Source organism: Pelobates fuscus, chromosome 3 (assembly GCF_036172605.1).
Source record: "Pelobates fuscus isolate aPelFus1 chromosome 3, aPelFus1.pri, whole genome shotgun sequence".
NCBI lineage: Eukaryota > Metazoa > Chordata > Amphibia > Anura > Pelobatidae > Pelobates > Pelobates fuscus.
In genome coordinates, this window is record NC_086319.1 from 226,809,385 (window position 1) to 226,835,406 (window position 26,022).

A 26,022-nucleotide genomic window follows, 5' to 3' on the forward strand; every position below is an offset into this window, starting at 1 on the left:
TCTAAACTCCCTACTGTGATTGTCTCTAAAACAAGTAGTTGAGGAGCCAACTCGTAAAGAGGCCATGCTAGATTTAGTGTTAACAAATGGAGATTTGGTATCAGACATTACTGTAGGTGAAAGTTTACGATCCAGTGATCATCAGTCAGTGTGGTTTAATATAAAGACAGTGACTGAGTCACACCACACAAAAACAAAAGTTTTAGACTTTAGAAAAACAGACTTAGAATATAGAATATGTGTAAAGGAGTCATTATCAGACTGGAGCAGTTTAAATGGAGTCCAAGAGGAGTGGGATTATTTAAAAGTTGCACCGCTGAAGGCAACAGAAAATTGCATTAGGCTTGTCAGTAAAAGCAAAAAATTCAAGAAACCACTGTGGTACTCTGCAGATGTGGCCAAAATATATATTTTTTAAAAGTTAGCATTTTGTAATTGTAAAAAAAAAAAACAGAGTGAGGACGACAGAATGAACTATAAGAATAGGCAGAAAGAGGCTAAGCAAGTTAGAAGAGCTTCCAAATCACACACAGTAGAGAAAACAGCACAGTCAGTAAAAAAAAGGGGACGAAACAGTTTTTAGATACATAAATGAGAAAAGGAAAGTAAAACAAGGATTAGTTAGCTTAAAAACAAAAGAAGGAAGGTATGTGGCAAAGGATAAAGGTCTAGCTGACTGCCTCAATGAATATTTTTGTTCAGTATTACAGATGAAAATGAAGAAAATGGGCCTCAGTTAGGAAAAAGGACAAATTAGTAATTTGTTACATGTGAGTTTACAGAGGAAGAGATTCTATTTCAACTGTAAAGACAAAGTAAGGACAAATAAGTCAATGGGACCTGATGGAATACACCCAAATTTATTAAAAGAGCTTAGTGGTGTACTAGCAAAACCATTAACAGATTTATTTAACCAATTATTGTTAACAGGAGTAGTCCCAGAAGATTGGAAGTTAGCGAATGTTGTACCTATTCACAAGAAAGGTAGTAGGGAGGAGTCGGGCAACTATAGGCCAGTAAGCATTACTTCAGTAGTGGGGAAAGTAATGGAAACCATGTTAAAGGATAGGATTGTTGAACATCTAAAATCACATGGATTTCAAGATCAGAGGCAACATGGGTTTACTTCAGGGAGATCATGCCAAACCAATCTTATTCATTTTTTTGATTGGGTAACTAAAATAATAGATCAGGGTGGTGCAGTAGACATTGCTTACCTGGATTTCAATAAGCCTTTTGACACTGTTCCACATAGAAGGCTCATCAATAAACTGCAATATTAAAGGTTGGATTCCAATATTGTTGAATGGGTAAGGCAGTGGCTAAGTGACAGGCAACAGAGGGTTGTAGTCAATGAAGTATATTCGAAGCATGGGCTTGTCACCTAGTGGGGTACCTCAGGGATCTGCACTTGGACTCATTCTCTTTAATATTTGTATTAGTAAAATTGCAGAAGGTCTTGATGGTAAGGTATGTCTTTTTGCTGATGATACTAAGATATGTAACACGGTTGATGTGGCAAATGATTTAGGAAAACTAGAAAAATGGTCAGAGTTGTGGCAACTGACATTTAACATGGATAAGTGCCAGATAATGCATCTTGGATGTAAAAATCCAAGGGCAGAGTACAGAATATTTGATAGAGTACTAACCTCAACATCTGAGGAAAGGGATTTAGGGGTGATTATTTCTGAAGCTTTAAAGGTAGGCAGACAATGTAATAGAGCAGCAGGAAATGCCAGCAGAATGCTTGGTTGTATAGGGAGAGGTATTAGCAGTAGAAAGAAAGAAGTACTCATGCCATTGTACAGAACACTGGTGAGGCCTCACTTGTAATATTGTACACAGTACTGGAGACCGTATCTCCAGAAGGATATTGATACTTTAGAGAGAGTTCAGAGAAGGGCTACTAAACTGGTTCATGGATTGCAGGATAAAACTTACAAGGAAAGGTTAAAGGACCTTAACATCTATAGCTTGGAGGAAAGACGAGACAGGGGGATATGATAGAAACATTTAAATACATAAAGGGAATTAACACAGTAAAGGAGGAGACTATATTTAAAAGAAGAATAACTACCACAACAAGAGGACATAGTCTTAAATTTTATGGCAAGACAGGAGGCTTCATATTTGCTTTATCCTTCTTTACTGAACCTCCCAGCAGCAAAGAAATAGTTAGCGATATTGTAAAATAGTTCAACCAATCAGAGTATATATCAGTATTATATAGCCTTGTGAAGCTCCTCCCAATTCCTCTTTCTTTGCTGCTTGCCTCCCAGGTGAGTCTATTCCAATTATTGTGCCTTACTTCATACACTTAATACCTTTATTCTTTTCATTAGTGTCTTTGATACTATTTGATATTTTATTAAGAAGTTTTACATCTCATTTTTTACATTTATACACATTAATTAGTTTTACATCTCATTACTTACATTTATACACATGTTATTTTATTTTCATGCTTGGTATAAGTCTGACTAAACAATTCATATTTTCTAAGTATGTCTCTTTAAGTCACGGAATTCCGTGACTGGGTTTTTCTACCTTTTCGTTTTTCCCCTGAGGTCTTAAAGCGGCACTGTCATGCCGAACTTACCTTTCCTCAATCTCTTCCTCTTCTACCCCTCTCTCAGGATCTGTTCTTCTTTTCTTCCTGTCTCCTTTAGTTTTCTTTAAAACCATAAGACAAAGTAGGGACTCTTTGTCTTATGGGATTCCTCCGCTTGACCAGCTCTGACCAGCGGAGGAGCAAAGTGTGCTTCATTTCCGCTGGTCAGAGCAATTTTCCCATGATCCCTAGCTTTCCTCCCTGTTCCCACAATGCTTCCTGTTAGTATTGCCAAACGTCCTGTCACTTAGACAGAACGCCGGCAAAACTGCCGAATTGCATCCTAACAGAATTCTCCATTGGTGTTAGGATGCAATTCGGTACTTTGTTTGTATCGGAATTTCATTCTAATGAATGAAACTCCGATCCTATTCATTGCCGCGGCTGCATCTTGCAGCCGCTTAGTAGATAACTCCCTAATTCCCATGGTATCAGGGAGCTATCTACTAAAAGGCTGAAAGACCTGAATTGGTCTTTCAGCCAACTTTACTAATACTAAGTAAAGATTACTTAGTATTAGTAAATAATATGCCCCTACTCGCTATACCGCGAGTAGGGGCATGTCTAGTAAGCAGTGAGCAGCCTGTGGCTGCTCACTGTAAAAAACAAAAAACAAAAAAAACAAACAATAAACACCCCCCCTCCCCTGCGCGTGGGTTAAAGATGGGGGGGGACCTACTGTCCCCCCCCCCGGCCCCCACCCCTGCGCGGTGGGTGGGGGCCCTAATAAAACAATAAGGGGGGGGACCTACTGTCCTCCCCCCCGGCCCCCACCCCTGCGCGGTGGGTGGGGGCCCTAATAAAAACAATAAGGGGGGGGGACCTACTGTCCTCCCCCCCGGCCCCCACCCCTGAGCGGTGGGTGGGGGCCCTAATAAAACAATAAGGGGGGGGGACCTATTGTCCTCCCCCCCCCTGGCCCCCACCCCTGCGCGGTGGGTGGGGCCCTAATAAAAACAATAAGGGGGGGGGACCTACTGTCCTCCCCCCCGGCCCCCACCCCTGAGCGGTGGGTGGGGGCCCTAATAAAACAATAAGGGGGGGACCTACTGTCCTCCCCCCCTAGCCCCCACCCCTGCGCGGTGGGTGGGGGCCCTAAATGAACCCCCCCCCCATCAAGGTGACTAGGGGTCCCAAGCATTCTATCCCCTACCTACCCCCCTCACCCTAAAAATAGTGAGGGGGGAATAAAATAACTAACCTGTAAAAAAAAAAAAATTAAACTTGCCATTTGACGTCTTCTCTTTTCTAAATTCTTCTTACTTCAGCCCCCCAAAAGGCCAAATAAAAATCCATAAACCCGTCGCACATTTTACACAGCGTGGGAAAGTTCAATTTTCCCACGCTGTGTAAAATGACACAGAGCACTGTGATTGGATGGCTTGAAATCCATCCAATCACACTGCTCTGTGTCATTTTACAAGCGTGGGAAAGTTCTTTGGAATTTTCCCACGCTTGTAAAATGACACAGAGCACTGTGATTGGATGGCTTGAAAACCATCCAATCACAGTGATCTGTCATTTTACACAGCGTGGGAAAGTTCTTTTGAATTTTCCCACGCTGTGTAAAATGACACAGAGCACTCTGATTGGTTTAAACCAACCAATCATTGTGTTCTAAGCCTAATTGCAGGGCGGGGCAAGGCTTTATAAGCCTTGACCCGCCCTGCGGAGCTCAGTACGCGGCGTGCCCTCCATGGGTGAAGATGGATTAATTTTTGTTTGCGCTCGTTTTTTTTTTTTTTTTTAAAGTGCGACGGGTTTATGGATTTTTATTTGGCCTTTTGGGGGGCTGAAGTAAGAAGAATTTAGAAAAGAGAAGACGTCAAATGGTAAGTTTAATTATTTTTTTTTTACAGGTTAGTTATTTTATTCCCCCCTCACTATTTTTAGGGTGAGGGGGGTAGGTAGGGGATAGAATGTTTTGGGTGGGGGGTGACTAGGGGCTTGGGACCCCTAGTCACCTTGATGGGGGGGGGGGTCATTTAGGGCCCCCACCCACCGCGCAAGGGTGGGGGCCAGGGGGTGGGGGCCAGGGGGGGAGGACAATAGGTCCCCCCCCCCCTTATTGTTTTATTAGGGCCCCCACCCACCGCGCAGGGGTGGGGGCCAGGGGGGGAGGACAATAGGTCCCCCCCCCTTATTGTTTTTATTAGGGCCCCCACCCACCGCTCAGGGGTGGGGGCCGGGGGGGAGGACAGAAGGTCCCCCCCCCTTATTGTTTTATTAGGGCCCCCACCCACCGCGCAGGGGTGGGGGCCGGGGGGGGGGGACAGTAGGTCCCCCCCCTTATTACCATTTTTTTTTTTTTTACAGTGAGCAGCCACAGGCTGCTCACTGTTTAGTGGACATGCCCCTACTCGCGGTATAGTGAGTAGGGGTATTGGGGAGATTTTAATCTCCCTTGTCCTATTATGGGGGTCATATTGACCCCCATAGAGTGAGGGGGGACATGGGGGGCTTAGGAAGTGGCGAGGAGCACTGCTCCCTGCCGCTTCTATAGTTACATATTACAAGGAGGGAGCTGCACGCCGGTAGCTCCCTCCTTGTAATAAACTGAACGAACAAACTAACACTGATACACAGTGTTAGTTTGTTCGTCTGATTTTTTCTATTCATTCATTCGTCTGTCTGATGAATGAATGAATAGATGAAATTCCCGTTCGCATGTCCAGGTGTTTCACTGGGCATGTGCGGGAATCTCACAGTCTGTCTAGTGTGGGTAGATGACGTGTCCCACAGGGACTTCACCTACCCACACAAAGATGGCGGCGCCCTGAATAAAGATCGGGGCAGAAGATAAAGAATTAAAAAGAGGTAATGTGGGGGGCTTAGGGGCATTTGGGGGTGACTAGGGGGTCGATTGGATGTAGTGGAGGCGGGAGGGGGGTTAAAAATAAAACGGGATTCGGCATGACAGTGCCGCTTTAAGCCGCGGTATTTCTCTTTATTGAGGGACCGCAGCTTAAAAGTTAACACTGCCGCGGACTCCATTTCCCAGGAGTCCACGGGTCAATCTATTCGCGCCCTTTTTCGGCTTCCCGCCCCTCGCATCCCACTTACCAGACGCGCTTCCTCCCGCCTTTCACTTGCGGCGGCCATCTTCTGCGTGGTCTTCTGGCTCTCACGGCGCACTTGCACCATCTACCGCCAGATCGCGTAAGTACACTATTTATTTTCTAGCACTTTTAAAGTGCCAGTTCACTTTTTGTTCAGTTTTTTTATTTCGCTTTTTCTCTTGTTCCTTTACAGATTTACCCTGTTATAATACCCTTAATAAAGGCCTTGTGGGTGACCCCCACCTTTCTTATATTGCTCTTTGTATGAGTATTTATTGTGGGTGACCCCCACCACTACTGCCACTCTTTTATATTCCAGTAATTAAAGTGATCCCACACTGGGTCTATAATAAGGACATAACCACCTGTCCAAATATTTTAGTGGTGAACCCCACTTATTCTTATTATAGTGGTACAAACCACTTGTGTATATTTAGTGGTAACCCCACTATTTATTATTGTGCCGCCCTTACTCATTTACTGCGCAAGAATTTGGGTGACCCCCAATTACAAACATTTCATTTTATACTGTTGGGTGAACCCCATTTTATCATATAAGACAAAATGTCCGATAATACCGAGCCAGCAATTTCTCAAGAGCTTAGAGCTTGGCTGGTCTCAGCCATCGCCGAGACTATTCCTAAGGCGCTAGCAGCCTTCCAAGAAAGGACTTCTACCGAAGTCAACCCCACCACAGGCATGCTCTCTGACTCCGAGGACTCTCAGCCATCAGACCAGGAAACCACACGCAAACGCCCCTGGAAAGGGGATAGTAGGTCTGCTGGCAAAGGCAAGGCTCCCGCCAAGTCCTTGAAATTATCTGCCCCTCAACCCGCCCACGTAACCACCGACCCCTTAGAGGGCTCTGCTTTTCACACGGGCGATAGGGTTGAGGATTATTTCCTTGACTACTCTGATGTAGATCCCTCGGCGAATGCGCTAGGGGATACTTCATCGGAGTTTGTCAAGGAGACTTTCCTTATACCTAAAAATTCGGATACTAAAGTACCTACCCAGAAGGGAACCGACTCAGAATCCTCCTGGATGCTTCGGGTGTCCCATTTTTTGATCCCACAATCATCAGGCACCCATACAAATTAGACGCTAAACTAGCCAATCTGAGTTCCCGAGAACTGGGACCAGAGGCCAATGGGTTGTTATTTGGAGACTCATTTATGAGGGACCTCTCCAAGCATGTGGCTGTATTTACGACACTTAATAAGGCCCAATCCTCCTTGTCTTTCGTTCCCAGACTACTCGTTTTTCTGGGAGAGCTGGACGTTTTAGAGGCCGACCGTTCAGCAGAACTGCCTTCTCAGGCTACAGGCCTCGTCCAACAGACAATTACTGGCAATCGGGACAACCCCGAACCTACCACAGGCAGCTGTTTACAAACAGAGGAGCTATCCGGGGACGTGGCTCTGCATCCCTACGCGGACGCACTGCTCAAGGTAATCAATCTTCCTTTTTTACACACACCTATTGCAGGTCGATTAAGCTATTTTTTCCCACAGTGGGAATTACTGTCACAAGACATATGGGTTCTGCACACAGTACAAGGGTTCACAATAGACTTTCTTTCCACTCCAGTCCAGAACATGCCTCCTACACCACTACAGATGTCCACATCAGACAACCTCACATTGCAAACCGAATTGCACAAACTTCTACAAAAAGGGGCGATAGAAAAATCCCCCTTTCCCCAAACGTTTCTCAGCAACATATTTCTGGTACACAAAAAAACGGGAGATTTACGTCCAATCATCAATTTAAAAGACCTGAATCGCTTCATCAGGTACCGTCATTTCAAGATGGAAGGCATCCATCTACTCAGGGACCTCCTTTGCGTGGGAGATTGGTTCTCCAGATTCGACCTCAAGGACGCATATCTCACAGTCCCAATTGCTCGCAACCATCGAGCCTTTCTCCAATTCTCCTGGCTAGACAAAATCTGGCAATTCACATGTCTCCCGTTCGGCCTTTGTTCCGCACCATGGTGTTTCACGAAACTGATGAAACCAGTGATGGCGTTACTCCGATCTCAAGGGATTCGGTCCATCATTTATTTGGACGACATCCTAATTATGGCTCAGGATTCAGACCTTCTATCCAAACATACAGACATGACAGGAACCTTACTACAAAACCTAGGGTTTGTGATCAACTTTCAGAAATCGGCCCTGGAACCTTCTCAGAAGGTTCAGTTTCTCGGTTTTCTGATAGATTCCATACAGGTGATCTTACAGCTTCCCTCCACAAAAGTCAAATCCATAAAGAAAGAGATCCGCAAACTGCTGTCAGCCTACCAGATTCGCCTACGCGACCTGGCACATACCATAGGCCTACTGTCCGCCTCTATCCAGGCCATTTATCCGGGACCTTTACATTACCGGGCCATGCAACGGCTCAAAACACACTACCTACACCGATCCACTTCTTACGATCAGTACATCTCCCTGACAGACGAGGTTCGTATAGAACTTCACTGGTGGCTTCACAACATGGAAGCATGGAATGGCAAAGCCATTTTCGGATCGCAACCGGATTTCATCCTGGAATCCGATGCCAGTCTCTTGGGATGGGGCGCCACGTGCGCAGACAGGTCCACCGGAGGGCTATGGTCCCCCTCGGAACGAGCATTGCACATCAATTGTCTAGAATTGATTGCAGGGTCCTTTGCGATTCGCAGTTTCGCAAAGGATTGTTTTAATTGCTCACTAGTACTGCGCATGGACAACGTCTCTGCAGTGCGTTATGTGAACCGGTTAGGGGGTTCCCGGTCCAAACTATTGTCAGACCTTACCATGGAACTCTATCAGTTCTGCCTAGAGCGGAACTTATCCATCAGAGCGGAATATCTCCCGGGCACGGACAATCTAGTCGCAGACTGGTTCTCTCGCCATTGGAGTGATGTGAGCAACTGGCAATTGGACCACCGCGTGTTTCATCACATCCTTTGTCTTCGCGGGCCTCTCACTCTGGACTTATTCGCATCGCGACTGAATCGCCATCCGAAGCCTTTATCAGCTGGCTTCCAGATCCTCAATCCTGCGCAGTCGATGCATTCTTACATCCGTGGCCGGAGACAGGAGCCTATGCGTTCCCGCCTTTCTCCATGATCCAGCGCACCCTTTACCGGGTCAGAGCCCTAGTAGTGACAATAGTCATTGTCACTCCGTTATGGAGAGCCCAAACCTGGTTCCCAACCCTGTTGGAAATGTCAGCGAATTACCCGATCCTACTACCCCGATCTCCCAACATTCTAACGAATCCAACGGGGCATTGTCACCCTCTCGCCCTCCAAGGACGGCTCGAACTTGTAGCTTGGACCGTTTCAGGGGATCCTGGAATGTCTCAGGACTTTCGGAAACAGCTCAGACGCTCCTATGGGATTCCTGGGCCCCAGGAACTAAACAAGCTTACCTCAATGCATGGCAAACATGGGTCAGCTGGTGTTTGGAAAGGGACACCGATCCCTTTTCAGCTCCTTTGACGATAATATTAAACTTCCTGTCTAATCTATTTGATCAAGGCAAATCCTATAGATCGATTAATGTCTTTAGATCATCCATATCCGCAGCACACGATCCTATTGACAACACACCAATAGGGAAACACCCTTCGGTTTGTAGACTGTTACGCGGGATCAGGCTAGCCAGACCCCCTCTACCTAAATATTCCAACTTTTGGGATGTTGCTCAAGTCTTTTCGCTTTTGGTCAACTCTCTGCTAAACTAGCTCTACTCCTGTGTCTAGTATCCTTCCGTAGGGTCTCAGACATTCGAGCATTCGATCTCCACGCTATAACCTTCTCTCCATAAGGCGTTACTTTTCGCATCTCCAGACGCACCAAGACTAATTCTCTCTCTGTGTTCTACCCCTACTTTCTGAACAGACAGTCACTCTGCGTGGCGCTTTGCTTAAGGCACTACATAGCTGCCACGACCACGCTACGCCCCCCTACAGGACCCCTCCTAGTGTCCTACTTCAAACCACACAAACCAGTGTCCGCCCCCACAGTTGCACGGTGGATCAAATGGATACTAACCCTAGCTGACATAGACTCCTCCTGTGGGGCGCACTTAGTCAGAGGAGCAGCCGCATCCTCAGCCTTTCATGCAGGTAGCTCTCTTTCAGACATCTTGTCGTCGGCAGATTGGTCCAGGGAATCTACCTTTCGCACATTCTATTTCAAACCTAGATCACACGCGGCATCCTCCATTGTACAAGAGCGTTAAAACAGCAAATATGAAGCCTCCTGTCTTGCCATAAAATTAGGGATTATTCTAGCCCTAGTGACTGAATAATCTACATTTTATTAACGACAGGAGGCGAATATTTTCCCACCCTTGTCTTCAGTACCAGGTCGACCCACCCTGAGGTAAGTTACTATCTTCTCCTACTCAATAGGTCTTACACAATTCACGTATCACCTGTTATCAATCAGGCTTACACCACATCACTAACAGTTAATATGTTATATTTTAGATCAACTCCATAAATTTCATTGGAATAATCTCTGGAAAAATCTCTGTTTTCCTAATATAGGTGCCATAAACTTGTATGCACATAGTAGGAGAACCTATACTCTCATGGTTTTCTTTTTTCTCTTCTCTAGTGTGAAGAACCCTGACGTCCATAGCAGATGGATTAAGCAATCCACACAAAGTTTACACGGTTGACCCACAGTTCAAGTTACAGTTACAGTTCGGTTTACATGGTTGACACTCAAATACTGTCGGCAACAACAAGAAAGAGGAATTGGGAGGAGCTTCACAAGGCTATATAATACTGATATATACTCTGATTGGTTGAACTATTTTACAATATTGTTAACTATTTCTTTGCTGCTGGGAGGTTCAGTAAAGAAGGATAAAGCAAATATTCGCCTCCTGTCGTTAATAAAATTTAGATTATTCAGTCACTAGGGCTAGAATAATCCCTAATTAGAGGAGCAAAGGTTTAAAAATAATATCAGGAAACATTACTTTACGGAGAGGGTAGTGGATGCATGGAATAGACTTCCAGCTGAAGTAGTAGAGGTTAACAAAGAAAAGGAGTTTAAGCATATGCGGGATATGCATAAGGCTATCCTAACTATAAGATAAGGCCAGGGACTAATGAAAGTATTTTAAAAATTGGGCAGACTAGATGGGCCGAATGGTTCTTATCTGCCGTCACATTCTATGTTTCTAATGTACGCTGGTGTTGCAAGGAGCCCTTTATGTGTTCGGAATGAGCCACGTATACCTCTGTAGGACAGACGGCTCCTAACTCTTCCCGCCCCTCTGGAAACGTTACTGGCAAATACACATTTCATTGAAGAGTGGGCCTTGCCAATAGCCGTGAATGCCTTAACAAAGGATCCCAGATCTTTCATGAAGTTCTTTGAAGAGCATCCCTAGAGCATCCCTCCTTTAACAGCTGATCCAGGCTCGTTAATCAACATATTCACTAGTTTTGGCTCTATCTTTAAGAGTATAGCTTTAAGGTTTCAGCCAACATGGCAGTGTTGGAATTACCTAACATGCATATGATCTGCTGAAGCCAACCAATAGCCACATCAAAATCAAATGTCTCTCCTGTTTTGCAGCTTCAAGCAGCTCGTATAATTTCGAAACTGGACTAGTGGTGTGTAGTATTTTGCCTTGACAATTCTTAAGAGAGAATTGTAAGCCTTTCCTGGGCTTCCACCCAGTCTTGGCCAAAAATAGAGTGAGCTGTTGGTCCACCTCACTGATTTTACAGGCCAGATCTGGGACAAAGGGCCTCAGGCATTCAGAGTTCCGAAGTGACAGCTCCGGGCGATATGCCCAGGAAGTTCCCATTGTACAGACCTTGGGTGACGCAGATCACCCAGGTCAAACAAGGGGTTGCCCTGAGGATCCCAGAGATCAGTCATTAGGTCTATCACCTTAGTAGCGGAACCCTAAGTTTTATTTTCCACCTCAAGTGAAGTATCAGTCCCTGCCTGCTCGCAGGATTCTGAGCCAGTTTTCTCATATGAAGCATAAACCGGTTTGTCCAAACCAGTCTCCTCATTCAGGTCGGAATCCAACCACTCAAGCCAGGCACGTGCGTTTCAAGGATTTGCCTGATTTTGCTGGCCAGTGCCTTCTTTTGTCATGCCATCAATGACCGCCTCATGTGTACCAGTCAAAGCAGGACCAGCATGATGAGAGGAGGAAACCTGTACATGTTTCGTTTTGGCCCTTACCAATGGCATCGACTTAATGGCCTAAAGAGAGCAAGTTAGGAAAGCACTGGGAGGCTATTGCGCATGCACTGCAAAATGTTGCACCAATCAGCAACTCCTCATTCAGAGGTACTGAATCAAAGCATTGCTCTGGGGATCATTCAGCGCCTCCATATAGATATTGTGCAGCACTAATACAGGAAGCATCTCTAGAGGCCGTCTGAGTGACTGCACCTATAGGTGTTACTAGACAGTAATGTAAACAGCGGTGATTAAAGTGCCAACACTGCAGGGACAGGCTACAAACGCCAGAACCACTACATTATGTTTTTAGTAATTCTGGTGAATGCAGTGTCCTTTTAATTTGCTCAAGGTGGTTGGTTAGTGAATAACTGTGCAAATCACAACTGTTCTCAGTTAATTTTGGTGTAAAACTCAAAGTTATCGTTTGAATTTCTGATTCACAAAAATTGCTAACTTTAGGATAAAATAGCTGAACTTGAAAAATAACTAATTGAGGGGTTAATCAAAGTTTAATATCCCAGCAACCCGTTCGGCAGAGCATAACCATATGATCACGGCCACACAGCCGCCCCCCCACTCCCTGCACACAGGCGGACACGGGGACGGTTACCATGGCGACATCAAGCACAGCCGTTGATATTCAAATAACGCACAGTTCGCTCGCAGCCCTCGCTTTATATACACACGGCTGGGTGACGTAACGCCTCGAACCGCCTCCCCATGACGTAACACTTTCTCTCTGATCTCGAGAACGATCCCTGGTATCGCTACCGGAAAGCATTTCGGGCGCCAGAGGGTCACCGTGCCAGTGCTACCGCTGCTGTCGTCCAGAGCGAGCACTGAGTGTGTGACAGTGAGCTTCTCGCTGGGAGCTTCCGGGTGCTGCAGCTGGTGGCGGCCGATGCCCCCGGGGTGTAGCCAGAGGTCTGACGCATGCGCAGTGCTGTCTGTCGTCACCGGCAGAGCGGAGAGAGAGAGAGCGAGCAGCGCTCAGGGAGGAACAGCAGCTGTGGGAGCCGGAGCCTGGGGAGAGAGAGCGTCTGGCCGCCTCATCATCATCATCATTATTATCATTATCAGTCAGCGAGCACACCGCCTCCCCGGGGACCGCACACACACCGCCCCCGGCAGCCTACCCAGCCTGACAGTGCCACCCGGCCGGCGTGCTCACAGTGTGCTCGGTGTGTCTCTGGCAGAGCGGACACCATGGGATGTACGCTGAGCGCCGAGGACAAGGCGGCGGTGGAGAGGAGTAAAATGATCGACAGGAACCTGCGGGAAGATGGGGAGAAAGCTGCCAGGGAGGTCAAACTGCTACTACTGGGTAAGATGTGCTGTCTGTCAGTGTGCATGGAGGGGAGGGAGGGGGTAACACTAATAATGATGGGTATGATGTGCTGTCAGTGTGCATGGAGGGAGGGGTTTCTGGGGGTAACAGCATATTATACCCAGCATTATTAGTGTCAGTGTGCATGGAGGGAGGGGGTCCTGGGGGTAACAGCACATTATACCCAGCATTTTTAGTGTCAGTGTGCATGGAGGAAGGGGGTCCTGGGGGTAACACTAATAATGCTGGGTATGATGTGCTGTCAGTGTGCATGGAGGGGAAGGGGTAACACCAATACTGCTGTGTCCATCACTAACTGGCACACTATGGCAGTGATGGCAATTCTTGGCACCCTAAATTACATGGACCATGACAGCATAAACCTGGCTGAGCATCATGATCTGTGTAATCCAGAAAATTATAGGAGGAACAGCATTGTTAGCCATCGTTAGCCATCACTCACTACCCTGTAACAGCCATGCCCTCTCCATGGCATTATTCCTTATTATAGAAGGTGTCCCTGTCACAAGCTCCATGGTCCCAGCTCAGCCATGTGTATTACAAGTTGAATGCATCATTGATCTGTCTTGTACCAAAACCCATTGTTTGCAGAGAGGCCTGCAACCTTTTAAAACCCAGGCAATGCCAGCAAGGTCCTGTGATTTAGGGTGAAAGGGGTGTGTAAATGATATGGTGAAATGGGAACATCGAGTGCTCGTCCAATCATCCACCATCACTTTTTTTAAAATGAAGAATATAACCACTTGGATGCCTGGAAGGCCGGATTGCTTTTTGGCTCTCACAGGGTGTGGTGTGTTAATAACATTAAAAGCTATTCTGTATTGCAATTGTTTATGTGAAAGGAAGGATTTGGATTGACATTGTAACTTTAGTCCAGCTTCCTTGGTGGCACTTATTGCCATATGTCCTCTTAAGTACATCACAGCATGTCACCTTTGTGGTCCTAAGTAGAGGCATGCTTGTTGTCATTAGGATGTGAAAGTATGTTTTGATGAGAACCTACTGACTGGTTTTGGTACAAGAGCAATAAATTCCATGGGTGTACAAAAATGCTGAACCACATGAAAGGTTTCTATAATTCAGCTGACATGGACAGTTTGTAAACTGAAGAATATATTGCAGTGTGTTCACATTAGCACTTACTGTAATTTGTAATCAAGCATAAGTAACAATTGTTGATAGGATATAAAAAGAAAATAACTGAAAACCTTTTTCTCACAGTTCAGTTGTGTATGAGTTAGCAAGGTCACTTGTTTTAGGTTGACATTTCATTCATTCATGCCACAACAAAGGCAATATAAAGATTTCAGTTTTCATTTTTTAATACCATCTTGTATGACATTTTACAAAGTCTAGAGGATCTAAGTGTCATGACCTTTGAGCATATCTTTATAACAGGATCCTGCAACTTAAGAATTGCAAATTTCAAGTCTTTTTTTTTTTTCTTTTTCTTTGTCAGCTTAATCTTTTTCTAAGGCTTCTGGACAAGACAAAGATAGAGCTGCAGAATACTAGAGTTCTATTAATAACCGTGATAGCATTCAAGGGAATATGTTAGTAATGTACTTATTAAACATCAGCACATTTTTCAGTGTATGTTTGCCATAGTTCCATACTTGCAACAGTCTGGTGGAACTTTGCCGATGAGTTTGAGCAATTCAAATGAAACCTGATCATTGTGCATACAAAACATTTTACAACTGCTTCTTTTTTCATATTTCATTCTTCTTACTATAGCTGTGTAGCTTCCTGTAGTATATAAAAAAAAAACCAACAACACACAACCCCCCACAAACCGCAACCTTAAATTGTTACAATTATAGCAATGTTCCATTTTTACTCCTTTTGAGGATGACTTTACCTTGACTTAAATCTTTTTTCCCATTAAAAAAAAAAAAGCTTTAGAAAGATGATCTAAATATTGTAATAATATCTGGATTTGATTTAATTATTATTATTATTATTATTTTTTTTTTTTTATAAAGTTGACCTATGTACAATATTTTAAGTTGGGTCTGCAACATTTTTCAAAATGAAATTATGTTTCCTGTCCACAAGATTCAAAGATGAAATGGTCATCTAGTATAGTGACAGAAATTACCTTTCCTGATTCTCTTGGTAGTTACCATTAGTACCATTTAATATACCTGATGCCACCTCAGTTTAGTTGCTATCTTCCTTGATGCCTTCCTGTTGTGTGTTTATACACCACCTCCTCTATATTGTAAGCTTGTTTTAAGCAAGGTCCTCATCAACCTATTGATCTTGTAATATTTTGTAATTGTCTCATTTGTTATATTTCTCCCTTTTATAATATTGCAAAGCACTGCACAATAAGTTGGAGCTATATAAATTCCAATAATTATAATAATTATAATTCCCAGTCTCTTGTATGTCTAACTCGGTTTTTCAAATATAGAAAGATCCAGGCACTCCAGAATTCAAGAAAAGTTAATTTATTAACCCACAGTCAAATCGCAACGTTTCGCCCTATATGGTCTTTGTTAAGCTTGACAAAGACCATATAGGTTGAAATGTTTCGATTTGGCTGTTGATTAATACATTGCCTTTTCTTGAATTCTGGAGTGCCTGGACCTTTCTACATTTGTTTCACTAAGTAATTGGTTTCCTGGTACTGAGACCGGTCTGGTTGCACCCAGACTCATACCATTTAGGGGATTGAGTGCAGTTCCACATCTTTATCCTTTGGAAATAACATGGTTTTTCATAGCAGTATTTATCTTTGTGCATAGTATGAATTTTGGGGGGTATTTCTTTTGCTTGTTAGTATTACTGATTTTTTACAGTAATATGAAGACAATTATTTTAACTCGATGGCAGATTCACAGAAGGCTAGTGTATTCTAGCATAGGTTCGTTCACTCAGTTTTTCTGTTGTAGCAGATATTGGAAGCTCTGACAATGCAGAGGGAAAATAATTACCGGTAGTTGAGCATTTCCTCTGCGTGAAATCAGGGCTGTTTATTTTTTATCTCTGCACTACAAACATAGTAAGGTTTACAATTTCTTCTTTTTGCAATTCTCCTGTTTGCTTAAAGCAGCACGTGGCCTTTTGGTCATATATTGTACGTGCAACATTTTCCTGTTGTGTAAAGTCCTTACATTATCAAAGCAATGTATAGTCAAGTTTTCTGTTTCTCAGAGAGTAGGGTGTAAAATCTCTTCAGATATTAAATGACGCAGATTGTTGCTAGAAGGTTATCTAACTTTTGAATTGTAAATTTGGTATGTATGACATTAGGTGCTCTATACTTATCATCATACGAATTGTCAGAAAAGCGACCTATAGACCCTATATATTTGTTTTATATACATCATTTCATATATTTTTTTTATATCTGTATTGATTAGATCCCCTTCCTGGGCCTTATCCTCCCTTTTTCTGAGGTAAATTAACTAGTAATAACTAATCCATAAAGGGACACTATAGTCACCCAGAAAGTGGTCTTAAAGCACTATTCCTCTCCCACTTAGTTGGATTTGGTTAAGAACTTTTTAACCCTTACAATGCCCGGGGTGCAGGAGGTGGGGGGCACGAGGGAACGATAGTGTAAGGAATACAGATTTGTATTACTAGCAGCTGTGGGAAACGGTTCCTATGATGCTGAACTGGACAATTGTCTGCAGCTCTCTTTGAGACAGTCTACCAACAGCAGATGAAGTAGAAGAGATTGGACATCAATCATGTATATGATCTGTATTCGGTATTCCCAGTAGTTTTCTTGTTATGTTTGAAAAAGATTTTTAGTCTTCCATGCATTATTTTGTTTGGTGGCTGTTGGGTTCAATTACTGAAAGCTGAAAATGGGAGACAGTACGCATATAAATTCTTCTTCTAGGAGTCTGTTAAGTATTATGGCAATATATTTTGCACTACTGGTGGATAAAACTTTATGTGGAAATGAAAGTAACTTATTTAATTTCTTTACATGGCTCATGCGTGTGTGCGATAAATAAATAAATTAACTTCCCTTAGCGAGCACCTTTTTGTGCAAATAAGCAAATGTATCTTGTCTTGCAAAGGTGTTCAAAGAACACTTCAAGCATCATAACCACTACTGCTTAATATTGTGGTTATGGTACCAGGAGCCCTGTCACCTCCCCACTGGATGGGTTACAGGGTAGAGCTGACACAACTTCCTGCTTAGAAATCTCTGTCTCTCTGACATCAGTAGTAGAGGTGTAGAGCGACACTTGGCAGTCCCAGAGTAAGAAGTCAAAACGTTCAAAAATGGGTTGACTCTTTACAATGCCAGGACATCTGCATGTGATGAACATGTTATCTGCCACTTTGTTAGACCATTACACATTAGATTGACAGACCTCAAATTTAAAAGGTTCTTTTTTTATTTTATAACCTTCCCCTATACTTCAATCAAAGTCCATGATATATGAAGTTATCCATGAGACGTTTGGGCTTTTTATGAACGGTTTACCACAACATTGCTGTTGAGATAAACCTGTTAATGTAAGGCGAGTGTGTTTAAACAGAGAAGAGATTTCTAAGCCTGGTGTATTATCTGCTTTAGGTAATCAGTTTAACAAGCTCTGTAATGCTGGTCACTTGGATACACACTTTGATCAGCAGGTTTTTTCTAAAGGTTTGATGACTCAAGCTCGAAAGACTCATTTAATAGTGTTGTGTAACAAATGCAATATTAAAATGTTAAGTTAGATTTATTACTGTCACTTTAAGAAATGTTTTGACTTTGCTGTAAAAATGGATTTGAGACTAGCCATAACGTATATTTTGGATAATAATAGTAATCCTCAAGTGATTCAAATTATGATCATTCTTAGAATATTTGGTTTTTTTTTACGTAGGTTTAACATGACCGGAAATGGATGAATGTTTCCTGTGTTGTGGTTACTTTTATATTTTATAATAAACATTGACCTACAGTATATATGAATAGATAGTATATATACACAGACAGTTGTGCTCAAAAGTTTGCTTACCCTCGCTGGGATAATTGGTAATATATGTACCATTTTAAAAGAAAACACAAGTGAGCAGGCAAAACACATTTCTTTTATTTCTTATGGGATTCCTATTCAACTGTAGAATATAACAGAATGGCACAATCATAAAAACAAAACATGGCAACAAAGAAAAAAAATGAAATGACCGCTTTTCAAAAGTCTGCATACCCTTAGTTCTTAATACTGTGTATTGCCCCCTTTAGAAACATAGAAACATAGAATGTGACGGCAGATAAGAACCATTCGGCCCATCTAGTCTGCCCAGTTTTCTAAATACTTTCATTAGTCCCTGGCTTTATCTTATAGTTAGGATAGCCTTATGCCTATCCCACGCATGCTTAAACTCCTTTACTGTGTTAACCTCTACCACTTCAGCTGGAAGGCTATTCCATGCATCCACTACCCTCTCAGTAAAGTAATACTTCCTGATATTATTTTTAAACCTTTGTCCCTCTAATTTAAGACTGTCCTCTTGTTGTGGTAGTTTGTCTTATTTTAAATATAATCTCCTCCTTTACTGTGTTGATTTCCTTTATGTATTTAAATGTTTCTATCATATCCCCCCTGTCTCGTCTTTCCTCCAAGCTATACATGTTAAGATCCTTTAACCTTTCCTGGTAAGTTTTATCCTGCAATCCATGAACCAGTTTAGTAGCCCTTCTTTGAACTCTCTCTAAGGTATCAATATCCTTCTGAAGATAGGGTCTCCAGTACTGTGTACAGTACTCCAAGTGAGGTCTCACCAGTGTTCTGTACAATGGCATGAGTACTTCTTTCTTTCTACTGCTAATACCTCTCCCTATACAACCAAGCATTCTGCTGGCATTTCCTGCTGCTCTATTACATTGTCTGCCTACCTTTAAAGCTTCAGAAATAATCACCCCTAAATCCCTTTCCTCAGATGTTGAGGTTAGTACTCTATCAAATATTCTGTACTCTGCCCTTGGATTTTTACGTCCAAGATGCATTATCTGGCACTTATCCATGTTAAATGTCAGTTGCCACAACTCTGACCATTTTTCTAGTTTTCCTAAATCATTTGCCACATCAACCGTGTTACATATCTTAGTATCATCAGCAAAAAGACATACCTTACCATCAAGACCTTCTGCAATTTTACTAATACAAATATTAAAGAGAATGAGTCCAAGTGCAGATCCCTGAGGTACCCCACTAGGTGACAAGCCCATGCTTCGAATATACTTCATTGACTACAACCCTCAGTTGCCTGTCACTCAGCCACTGCCTTACCCATTCAACAATATTGGAATCCAAACTTAAAGATTGCAGTTTATTGATAAGCCTTCTATGTGCAACAGTGTCAAAAGCCTTACTGAAATCTAGGTAAGCAATGTCTACTGCACCACCCTGATCTATAATTTTAGTTACCCAATCAAAAAAATGAATAAGATTAGTTTGGCATGATCTCCCTGAAGTAAACCCATGTTGTCTCTGATCTTGAAATCCATGTGATTTTAGATGTTCAACAATCCTATCCTTTAACATGGTTTCCATCACTTTCCCCACTACTGAAGTAAGGCTTTACTGGTCTATTGTTGCCCGACTCCTCCCTATTACCTTTCTTGTGAATGGGCACAACATTCGCTAACTTCCAATCTTCTGGGACTACTCCTGTTAACAATGATTGGTTAAATAAATCTGTTAATTGTTTTGCTAGTACACCACTAAGCATCAATGACAGCGTGCAGTATTTTGTAATAGTTGTCTATGACTCCCCTAATTCTTGCAGGTGGTATAGCTGCCTATTCGTCTTGGCAAAACGCCTCCAGGTCATGCAAAGTCTTTGGTCGCCTTGCATGAACAGCACGTTTGAGATCTCCCCATAGTGGCTCGATGATATTAAGATCAGGCAACTGTAATGGCCACTCCAGAACCTTCACCTTTTGCTGCATACTGCAATACTCTGGTATTTTGGATCGATCTATCTAGGAATTAGTACTTCGGTTGTCATTTTTAGATACCAGGCTGCATTTTCATGGATTCCCATATCAATGGCTGATTGGCACTTGGCTTTTAAGCCAACATTGCATATTTTATGAATGAATGAGTGTGTGTGAATTCTCCAATACTTTACTGTACAACATATGCATATTACATGAAATAAATGCCTTTTCACAGCTTGTGTGTGTATATATATATTTAAAACAATATATATATATTTGTTTGCTTATTTTAATTGCCCACTTTCTCCAACCACCTTGGTAATGTGGAATGTTATCTTCCCATTAACCCCATTTAATTAATGGGCCTTTTCACCATAACTCTTTGGACATAGGTTTTCCCTTAAATATTTTTTTTCTTATTCTTGACAAAATTGTATGTGTTAAATAGGACAAAGCAAAACACAATTCTCTTCCATCCTACTTAAGGGTTTGTTAATCTTGTCAAAACAGATTCCTTGACTGGGTCTGTGGCATGGGCCTTGCTTAATAATAACAGTTCCTTTTCAGAATTAATTGGATAACTCTCTGAAATACCTCCTTAACATACTCAAACACTTTCTATTCTTACGTAATGATTCGTTCAACAAATCTGACATGTCTAGAACTTAATTTAGTCAAGTATTTGTGCAATTTTCCCCTGTAATGTTACTCTCTCCTCATCTATTTATCCACAAGGGAACCTGTTAGTCACACCTGCAGCAAACCTCATTTGTAAAAAAAAAAAAAAACTTGAATAAAACGACTCGACAAACATATAGAAACTGCTATTTCTTGTCAACTGAGAAACTGCAGCAAATAATGCATATCTTGTACCTGACTTTCTTTTTACTTCCTCTTTTAAAATGTCAGCTACAGCTACCTGTTTCCCTATAACATTGCCTCTCCTATATTTATTGTGTTGTCTGGCTTTTTACTGTTTAGCTTCTGTGTGAGCCTGATTAGAATTTCCACTTTGTGAACTCTGCTGTCACTCCTCAGTATCTGACACTTTTCTGGCATTAGGTTGCAATGTCCTAGACACACTATCCTTTGTTATGCACACAGAGTTTGGTGTTGCACACATTAGAAAGAGCCTGTGTGCCTAATACTTCTCACAGTAACACAGTAGCTTGTCCCTATTGCCACATAGTTACCTATACAGGAAACCTACATTTTATAGCTTTCTTAATGGTTAATCACGTTTGCTGCAGTCCTCTGGAAGTGTTTATTATTTTGTCTTTCTGTATGTCTATATTTTTCCAAAGGTACCGATTTCTGTCCTAGAGGTTTGTTCTGTACTACCAGTGTTTGATGTTTCTCTGCAAGACTAACTGCTTGCTTATTAATTCCTGTTATAGCTTGATTTTGTTTGCTTAGTGATACTGTTAGCATCTGTAACCAACACTACTAATAAATTGTGCTAGGATGCAGACAGGTACATTAGGTTCTTATCTAAATAAGGATACATTGAAGGATATGAGACTTTCTTGTGAACACTGAGAATGTATAGACTTTTAAACATCCGCTAAATTATATATAATAATTGTTTAGAGGCATTTTAACCACAAAATATAAGCTAGATCAGGGGTAGGCAACCTTTTAGCAGCACTGTGCCGATATGGGATTGTGATGTCCCGTAGCGTGCCGGTCCTATTTTTTTAAATTGAGGTGTGTATGCTGCTGTATTCTGCTTGTGTTATTTTTACTGTAATTGCTTTGTGTGTGGATGGATATGTCACATTGTGTGTTTGGTAGTGTGTGGGGGCTGTTTGGGGTATTGCATGTGAGAGGCTGCATGTGGAATTGTGTGCATGTATGTGGGTTGTTAGTGGTGTTGCGTTTGTGGGGATTGTGTCTATGTTTGTGTGTAGGCTGTTCGTATTATTTGTATGAGGGGAGGCTTATTCTGCAGGTCTGTGTATATCTAGCAGTGTGGGTGGCTTCCCTGGGTTCCAGTGGGGACCAGGCTGGCCAGGTACAGGTCAAGGACAGGAGCTGCAACAGCAGCTGCAGGATGCTTGACTACAGTGTGGATTCCCATTCACAAGTGCTGGGAGGAACTGATCTGAGATCACTTCCTCTACGTTCTGCAATGCATAAATTGAGGATTGTCCTTCACTACCTCTTTGTATTAGCAGATATCTGAAGTTTCACTGAGACTCCTGATAGGCCAGAGCCTGTTTGGCTCTAGCAGCCTTGAGTGCCGTGGAAAGACACCTTGAGTGCCGTGCATGGCACTAGTGCCGTAGGTTGCCTACCCCCGAGCTAGATGTTTTTGCTATTTTACAAATATATACTTGAAAATAGCTAATTATATTTAAAGCAATAAAAGTGTGTGTGTGTTTAAGGGTGCTGCCGAGTCCTATTTAAGAGAGTCCGAGTAGGAAGTATTTCTCAAGTACCGGTAAGTGGATTAATCTTTATAAGAGCAGGCATCAGGTTGCTAGAGTAGGACCTGCCAAAATCGGGCTACATGGAAGTTGTGGCAGGCTTATGCAATGCATGATCATATACTGTAACTAAAACTCCATTATTTTTTGTCTAGGTGAAGTGTTTTTAAATAAAGCTAATACATTTTGTGAGACTTGAAAATGCTGTTTAGTGAATGAGTGAGTGTGCTGGAATATATATATATTGCACTCAAGATCCTTGAAAAAGACCCAAATTGGGTGGAAACGTCGATTTTGTATATACACAGCAATTATGGATTTCTAAAGTTCATTTGTTGAAGACCTGTGAGTGCAGCGTTGTTCTTTGTTCAATCAGTATACTACAAGGTTGGACAAAAGCATTCCTGATAGGTAGAAACAGCCTAACCAGAATATGCCTAATGACAGGCTTATGAGTTTAGCAAGAGTCCTCTTGTCCCTAGTAATAGTTTAGTATTTTATAAGTTAACACATAGTGTCCGAGTATATTGACTTTATGCTTCTACTGTAATTTTACTTATGGCATTTGTTTTGCTTCTTGACACAGTTGTGTCTATCTATACATGGTTGTACACTGTGAAAACTTAAGAGCATCTCATTTATTTATTAGTACAGTTCCTGATTCAATTATCTCCAAGGCAGAGGGGGAGGGATTGTGTGTTTGTATATGGGAGTTTCATAGAAAAATAGAATGTGACGGCAGATAAGAACCATTCGGCCCATCTAGTCTGCCCAGTTTTCTAAATACTTTCATTAGTCCCTGGCATTATCTTATAGTTAGGATAGCCTTATGCCTATCCCACGCATGCTTAAACTCCTTTTACTGTGTTAACCTCTACCACTTCAGCTGGGAGGCTATTCCATGCACCCACTACCCTCTCAGTAAAGTAATACTTCCTGATATTATTTTTAAACCTTTGTCCCTCTAATTTAAGACTATGTCCTCTTGTTGTGGTAGTTTTTCTTCTTTTAACCATTGTTGTTATTGGTATGTGACTTGGTGCTGCAGTTCCCCACAAGGTCCTTGCATGGGGACTTGCATACAAGGCCAGTGGTGGCTGCCATTAAACAGAATGCTTTACCCCTTCATGAAGTATTGGCTCATGTTTGGGGGATTGGATAGCTAGTAGCTACATACACTCTCGGGATTGCTATATCACAATACTCCCCTGAGTATAATAACTAGCTCTTCTAAGAGCTGTTCCTGCTACGCTCTCTGGACTAGGATAGGCGGTATGCCAGTGGATCAAGCTATAAGCTCCGCAAGCCACATATATAGCCACATATATTGCAAAAATGAAAACCATTTAATAGGTTTAATACAATACGTTGAGACCCCAATCAACCAAGCTGCGGCGGTTGGTAGGGTGTACGGTGGTTATGGTGTTCCAGTGCAGTGTTAATGGTACTCGCCAGTACTAAGAAGTCGCGATTGACGGAGGTACCCGGTCGGGGTGCAAGGGGTATATATATATATTGATCCTTGTGGTTGTTTAATATATTTTTTATATATATTGAATATTCAGTTGTGAACCAATGATAAGAAGGCAGATTCAATAACTAAATACCAAACCCTTACATTGTAACATGATAGAATAGGCACTTCATGTATAATTGAATAGTTGATTACATACCTGTGTAACAAAACAGTTAAAACCGTCTCAGAGCTTAAAATAAAACCATTGTTTTAAAACTTTTTTTTATAATTCTTTATTTTTGGTGCAATTTGCATGTTACAATACACATTTTCTAGGCAACATCTTTGTAAGCACGTTTTGGCTCATTTACAAATGGCAGTCAATTAGTGTGCAGTTTTTCAAATAAAGTGGTCTGTTTGGTTGTATCGAGGTGACCCTTTTATTTGACTAGAAACCTCCACGCTAGGCGTGGTGTAATGGCCTTGCTTGCCTGTGGTGTCCGTTAGGTAATGCTCTCATGGCCTGGTGTGGTTATGGTGGTGTTGAGTAGGTGTTGGTCTGTGAGTGTAAGTTACGCATGCAAATCAGGAGATTCGGAGAGTCATGGTAGGGCCTAGTTGAGAAGTTTGGAATAGTGGCTGTAGGTTGGTCGTGCTATTTGTAGTAGGGGTTGGTTAACTAATAGTAGAGCCTTTCCTAGTCATGGAGGTATTGCTCCTTGGTGGCGCCCTGAGTGTCGTCTATGGCGGTTATTTGTACAGGGAGCTTTTAGGTGGACCGTGTCTCGAGGGCTATAATGGTGTGGGGTTTAGCGGTTGTTGCTAAAGACGTGTCTAGTGATCTATGTTCGGATGTTAACCCCTTCGCGCCCCTGCATCTTCTACCCCATTAAACTGGGGAGTTGGGGAGGTGGGGGTGGGAGAGGGGATAGTGGATATTTCCCTCTTCCCCCCATGGAGTGCTTTGTGTGTCTGATAAATGTGTCAGGGATCTATGGCGGATGACGTGCTGTCACCTCTCTGCGCGAGTATTTGGGTGTAGTGTACCAGCAGGTAACGTACATTGCAATGCATTAACATTAAAAGGTAAACAAAGGGAGCACATAAAACTAGATAAGAACATATAAAGAAAAATACAGTGCAACTGTAGCTGGAAGGGTATTAGGGTCATCTCAGCTTGTAGGTCCCTTGTTTCTTATGGGTTCAAGCAAAGGTATGTCAGTGACAGACCGGGCGTGAGAGCGGGATAGTCCCTGTACTGGGGTGCATTTTGTGTGTAGGCCCAGTGCTGCCAGTAGGGCAGGTGCGTCTGACGGTGCTGGTGCTGTGGCTTTGTACGTTTTCCCTCTTTTGTTACCCATAGGGTGTTTGGAGTCACCCATCGGTAGGTCAGTCCTTCCGCTTGTAGTGTCCTTGTGAGGGGTTGCATGGTTTTGCGCCACATCAAGGTGGCTCTGCTTAAGTCCTGGAAAAAAGATTATGTGACAGTCTTCAAAATCGTAGGGAGACTTCCCCGCTATTAGTCCCAACTTGTCGGCTACTGCTTGGCATCTGAGTATGACGTCTTGTGATGCTGTGGCTGGATCTTGATGGGACTTGGCTATTCTAAATACCCCATCAAAGGTGAAGTACTTATCTTGTTTTGCTAGTAGAAGGGATGCCACCAGCTGTCTTATGAAGTGCGGTAGTTCTTCTAGGGGGATGGTTTTTCCTCCGACTCCTGTCATCCAAGATGTTCACTTGTCTGCTTGTTTCGGTTTGGGCCGTTTGTAGCTGTTGTACCTTGTCGCCTTGTTGTAGATCAAGCACATCTTCGGTGGCTTGAGTGCGCGCTGTGGCGGCTTGTACCTCAGTGGTAAGTATTGCTAGGTCAGCTTCCCACATTTTCTTGAGGTTGAATTGGAGGCCGGTAAGCATTACTTGTATGTCCTGTTTCACTGCAGAAGTCATTGACCCCGTTATGCTGGGAGTCCCTCGTGTTGTCTGAGT

At 42.7% G+C, this 26,022-nt stretch overlaps 1 protein-coding gene across 1 annotated transcript in view; it reads left to right on the top strand.

Annotated features, from left to right (window-relative positions):
* The first annotated feature begins 12,633 nt into the window (after nucleotides 1-12,633).
* The window catches only part of GNAI1 (G protein subunit alpha i1), a 104,027-nt gene continuing 90,638 nt past the window's right edge, over nucleotides 12,634-26,022 (top strand). The window contains exon 1 of the mRNA XM_063448175.1: nucleotides 12,634-13,217. Coding sequence (XP_063304245.1) covers nucleotides 12,827-13,217 — 391 coding nt within the window. The 5' untranslated portion in view covers nucleotides 12,634-12,826. The remainder of the gene's footprint in view (nucleotides 13,218-26,022) is intronic.